Source organism: Heptranchias perlo, chromosome 9 (genome assembly GCF_035084215.1).
Source record: "Heptranchias perlo isolate sHepPer1 chromosome 9, sHepPer1.hap1, whole genome shotgun sequence".
Taxonomy (NCBI): Eukaryota; Metazoa; Chordata; class Chondrichthyes; order Hexanchiformes; family Hexanchidae; genus Heptranchias; species Heptranchias perlo.
The window spans coordinates 52,062,033-52,068,032 of NC_090333.1; the positions used below are offsets into that span (position 1 = coordinate 52,062,033).

At 42.2% G+C, this 6,000-nt stretch overlaps 1 protein-coding gene across 3 annotated transcripts in view; it reads left to right on the forward strand.

The window, feature by feature from the left end:
• Window positions 1-6,000, forward strand: part of dock7 (dedicator of cytokinesis 7) — a 170,603-nt gene that overhangs the window by 118,282 nt on the left and 46,321 nt on the right. For 2 of the 3 annotated variants that reach the window (XM_067990418.1, XM_067990415.1), the window contains 2 exons: window positions 723-819; window positions 2,489-2,506. In XM_067990418.1, coding sequence (XP_067846519.1) covers window positions 723-819; window positions 2,489-2,506 — 115 coding nt within the window. The remainder of the gene's footprint in view (window positions 1-722; window positions 820-2,488; window positions 2,507-6,000) is intronic. The other variant, XM_067990416.1, reaches the window with a different exon arrangement.

Sequence of the window (6,000 nt, forward strand, 5' to 3'; positions counted from 1 at the left end):
TTCTCAACACCTTTCTCCAGCCTCATCTCATTTCACTTGGATTCTAGCTGAACTTTCACCCTTCCTCTTTCGGATCACGGATATGCTGACCATATTTAATGCTCCTCTGACCATAGCTCTCGGCATTTCATACAATCCACCCTCTCTACCATCCGCTGCTGCTTGCTGTCAACTTCTCCAACAACATTGGTTCAATCTGTATTGTAACTGTTTCCGTCCTCAGTTCCACATCAGCCTCTGTCTAGTTGGTTTCTTTAACCAAAAAAAACTTTTTTCCTTTCAGAGAGCAAGGAATGGAAACTCAATTTGGGTGCCAACCAGTCCCCCAAATCTTCTTCCCCTTCACTTTCTTCCGACCTCATCTCCCCTTCTAACCTCGTTTCTGTTTACTGGGTTTTGAACATCCTCTCCGACTTTCCCCTTTTTGACTTTGAACAATCTGTTTTCAGCAAGGGCCTTAGCGTCATCCCTTATACTGATTTTCTTTTTTTTTAACTCTATGTATTATATATTATATATATAATATATATGTAACAAAATAACCCTGAAATCAAAAACCTAAAAACACAGATTTCTAAATTGGTAATAAAAACTGACTTAAATGATCCTTATATCGAGGTACATTTTAATATTTTTTTTCTATATAGTCTTTGGTGCTGCCCCTTTAAGCATCAATTATTGTAAGCTTATTTTAATATTTATTCATTGTGCTTGATGTGCAGAGCGAAGTCCATCTGGGAGTGCGTTTGGAAGCCAAGAAAATCTGAGGTGGAGGAAAGATATGACCCACTGGCGCCAAAACAGTGAAAAACTCGACAAGTGCGTTGAGTATTAGGAGGTTAATACTGTAGACAGAATAGAAAAGGCACCAAACTGAACTATTACCAAATCTAATAGATTGTAAAAGTGGAGTATCAGTATGAATTCATAGTACAACACCAGCAAATTCAAATTGTTGCACCTAAACTGCCTCCAGTAAGACCCACCTTAATAAGTGTAAGGAGTCGTACAACACCAGGTGACGTCACCTGACGAAGGAGCAAAGCTCCGAAAGCTTGTGATTTCAAATAAAGCTGTTGGACTATAACCTGGTGTTGCACGACTCCTTATATTTGTCCAACCCAGTCCATCACCGGCATCTCCACATCACACCTTAATAAGTGCTCTGATGCTGGACTGGTGCAGTGCCTCCTACATTTTAATGACTGGAGCTAACACAGTGTTCCAGAAGACAGTCTGCATTGTATTGCACAGGAAATTGGTCTGTCTGCTTAAGAGACCCTGTCCCACCCATATAAGGTTGATAGATTAAAGGTCGGTTCCTTTAAGCATCGCAACCAGGGGAAGTGTCCCTGGGTTCCTCTGAAATTTGAAGCCCCATTTCGGGCACATAGATGCATTTGCATGGTATTGGCACTGCACATCGACAGTGGTGCTCTTCATTTTGGAGGTAACTTTGTGCTAGGTACCTGCTGCAACTACCCTCAATGGCCTAGGCTAGGGAGGAGGGTTTTTTTTAAAAAAGCCGTGGTTCTCACTCTTTATCGCTATCCAGTCAACTCTGTTGGAAAGTCAGCATGCATGAATGTCAGGTCAGGAAAGGATCAGACTCAGACATGATGACTTGATGGTCTAGACTCTCATGAACAATGGCTGCTTGGTGAGGGACTAGAAGGCACTGGCACCCATGGAATCATACTCCAGCATGAGTCAGCTCTTTCACATTATGTTTGCGTATACAATAGTTGCCACCTTTCAAAGTGATTTATTCTATGTGAAGTGTTTGGGATGTTTCGATAAGATGTGATGAGGCCTTATATTTTTTCCCTCTCCTGGAAGAATTGACTCATCCCATGAACTCCAGGCACCCCTCCCTTCCCTTATCCAAATAACTATTCTGTTTATGTGAACCTAGATCTATGTGTCAGCAGCCGATTCAACCATTGAAGCCATAATTGCTCAGCCTGATCCTTTCTTCACCTGACATTTACACATTCTCACTTTCCACCAGGGTTTATTGAATAGCGATGTGCTGGAACACCAGGATTATTTTTTTAACTACCTCTCTGGCCTATGGAATTTTTTGCCTCTGAGGAGATTGCATGGGGTGGGTGGGGAGGGGGGGTAGGGGGAGGGGATGATGATGCGTATAAGATGTACCATGCTGGAGTGGGACTGGCTCAATGGACCAACTGGCCTTCTGTCCTCTTTCACATGTTTCTATGCATGTGTTAAGGCCAATTGTAGTGCCACTGACTTGCCTGATATTCACTAACTCAGCATAGACTGGGAACGGAACCTGGGATCTTCCCAGTTTGTATGGCTCAGTACCACACAGGTAGTGGCTTTAACCAACTAGCCAGTTTGGGTTGCCAGGTGTGATCCTAGTTTAACATTCTTTGGAGTAAGGTTTGCTCTTGTTCTGTCTCACTACCTGTATCCTAACCCACAGCTGTAATTATTTCTTCACATGTGCTGTTTGTTAAAGAAGCCAGAAATCTGTCAGGTATGATAACACTGGCTGCTGCTTCCATCCTTGCTTCTGCATAACATGGGTGAAAAAAATAAAACTTTGTAATTTCATCCCTGGGTTACACCTGGGATGAGAGAGAGTGTGTGTGTGTGTGTGTGTGTGTGAGAGTGTATTAATAATTATTGTGTGCTGAGATCAGCAAAAAAATAAGTTTTATATCTAAAATGTAAAAATGAAAAGTTTTGTATAAGTGTTAGAAAGAACGCTTCATAAAATGGTCTTCATTTTTTAAAAACCTTAATTTTAGTTGCTGCTGTTGGTGTTGGTTTTTCTGTTTTATCAAGAAAAGTTAATTGTGTCTCTATTTTGTTCTGAAGATGTTTAAGCTCCTTTTTCAAATCCTTCTGCATTTAAACTGTAGTGATGTGCAGAAATTTGATCAAACTAGCTTGATATAAAAAAAAAGTGATGGGCTCTTGCTGTCTCTCAGTGGGTGGATGCACTACATGATATGGTACTGAGCCTTTCCAACTAGGGGGAACATTTTCTCTGTGCACTGTGAGTAGCAAAATCATACACCCACTCCTTATAAATAGGTTTACAAATTCAATACAAAGCGCACTGACAAAATCACTTCTCTCCCCTCCCTCACCCCTACCCCCCCCCCCCCCCAGTTTTAGCTGATCTCAGCTGGGGCAGTGGTAGGGGAACTGCAATTAGCACATCCAAGGTCCCCACTCTTGATCACTGTCCAGTGACAAGTAGTAAATTTGTACGTGGGCAGCGATCTCAGCTCCATGATCAAATAGTCTTCCAGTACTCACTGTCGAGGTTCACATTTGAGGAATGTCCCTTTGGGTGAAAAACTGGAGGGTGGCAGGCACTTTTTGAATTGTACCCCAGCATGAGCGAAGAGGGGGAAATTAAGAGAACAAAATGATGGAGAGTGCACATTATGGAGTGACAGAATGTGAAATGATATTTTGTTCTGAATAAAATCTTCATCCTTCAGAGGTTGAGACTTCCTATTTAGGAAATGTTTTCTCCTAATCTTTCTTCATTCTCCCTATGCAACACCCATCCCAACACAAAAGGACAGACCTGCTCCCATATGTCCTCCAATACTGCCCTAAAAATGGCCACTAATAAATCCTCTCTCTGTTGCTCACAAACCTCTTCTCCGCATGCCCCGCAGTGACAACTCTGATGGAGGATCATAGATGCATGCTACTTCCCACCGTTCCATGGTGCAGCATGTTGGGACTCCAACACACTTACACTGCCATGCTATTGGAACAAAACAATGTAGTATCTTATTGATAGCAGAACCACTTGCAATGGAATTTGTTCTGTAGCATGACCCAGATCCCATTGTCCCGAATTCATCCCATTTATATTGCAGGGTGGATTTGGCAATACTGGGACAACTGTACCATTGTTCAACGATGGTGAACACAAATATTTAGGCCATTTTGCATTGTTGGCCTGTACATGTGAACTTACTTTGCCTGTTGCCAGAATAAAATGACAGCCATTCATGTTTGCTGCCAGTGACACTTTGCCACTGGAGTCAGGGACAAAACCACTAACCAGGGTGATTTTCTGTTCTTCGGAAGGAACGTACACTACCTCATTTATATTACAGCGTACCGCAGTAGTAGTGGAATCAGTTTTATCACTACAATACTTATATTTCCAAACCATCTCCCCCTTCATCTGTGGCCCTCATGTTTAAAAGTATGAGAGAGAAAGAAGGTACAAGAGTAGGATCATAGCCCTGGACAAATAGTTAGTGACATTTGCTATGAATTTAGCTTCAAGTGCAGAGGGGTTTTTGAGGAACTGGTGATACTGTCCAAATAGATGTTGGAGTTCTGACATGTTACATAACGATGCTGGCTGGAAAGTAGCAACATGCAATAATGTATAGCTCTATAAACAGGTTTGAGTGTATGTGTATGGGATGATGTATACTGAGAGTGAGAGAAAATTTTATATTAAGTCGATCTGGTTTGGCTTGGTGCTTTCATGGCCACTAATGTGTTTGCACTTCTCTTGGGTTTAGCCCAAATAATAATTCCCAAAAATTAGTTTCATAGATATACTGTATAGTTAGTAAATCAAAAAAGTGGTTATTGAATATCATGGAAGAGTCAGCCTATCTTCATCTAAGTTTGACTTATTGGATCTTGTAGTGCAATTGCTGTTTGTGTGCATTTATTTCAATGCTTGAAATGTATGTCAGCAGAACGCTTCCTCAGTATATCAGCCTGGACATTGAGAACTCTGAGGGAGCTCTGCTTGCGCTGGTCCGTTTGCTGATCTGCATGCAGCTTGAAGATAAAGCACTAAAACTGCATTTAAAGAAAGATTGTAGCACAAATGATGAAATGCAAAATATGACATTTAACTTGTTTATTTTCTCAATGCTTAATTCTGCAGAGTTTCATCAGATTGATCTATTATAAATAATGTATTTAATTTTAATATATACAAGATTCTATTTTAGAATATGTATAGTTTTTTTTATTATGTTACTGTTCTCTAGGTAGCTAATAAGGCAGCTTCCCTGCACTCATAATCAAAATACGTGACTAACAATTTCACTTGGAGTATGTTCTGAATTTTAATATTTAGCCAATATTCTTAAGCTTATCAGTGAAGAGACTGAGAATTCACAGTGTAACTTTGTTTAAAGATGGTGCAAAGCAGATTTTGTGATTAATTTACAGGGATGTACTAAACTCGCACATTCTTTGCTACTTAGTCAGATCTTGCAAATGAACACTTTCTTTCTCTCTCTCTCTCCATCGCTTTCTCTCCCTTTCTCTCTCTCTCTCCGTCCCTTTCTCTCACTCTCCGTCCCTTTCTCTCACTCTCCGTCCCTTTCTCTCTCTCTCCGTCCCTTTCTCTCTCTCTCCGTCCCTTTCTCTCTCTCTCCGTCCCTTTCTCTCTCTCTCCGTCCCTTTCTCTCTCTCTCCGTCCCTTTCTCTCTCTCTCCGTCCCTTTCTCTCTCTCTCCGTCCCTTTCTCTCTCTCTCCGTCCCTTTCTCTCTCTCTCCGTCCCTTTCTCTCTCTCTCCGTCCCTTTCTCTCTCTCTCCGTCCCTTTCTCTCTCTCTCCGTCCCTTTCTCTCTCTCTCTCTCTCTCTCTCTCTCTCTGTCCCTTTCTCTCTCTCTCTCTCTCCGTCCCTCTCTCTCTCTCTCTCTCCGTCCCTTTTTCTCTCTCTCTCTCTCTCTCTCTCTCTCTCTCCGTCCCTTTCTCTCTCTCTCTCTCTCTCTCCGTCCCTTTCTCTCTCTCTCTCTCTCTCTCTCCGTCCCTTTCTCTCTCTCTCTCTCTCTCTCTCTCCGTCCCTTTCTCTCTCTCTCTCTCTCTCTCTCCGTCCCTTTCTCTCTCTCTCTCTCTCTCTCTCTCTCTCCCTCTCTCCGTCCCTTTCTCTCTCTCTCTCTCTCTCCCCGTCCCTTTCTCTCTCTCTCTCTCCCCATCCCTTTCTCTCTCTCTCTCCCCGTCCCTTTCTCTCTCTCTCTCT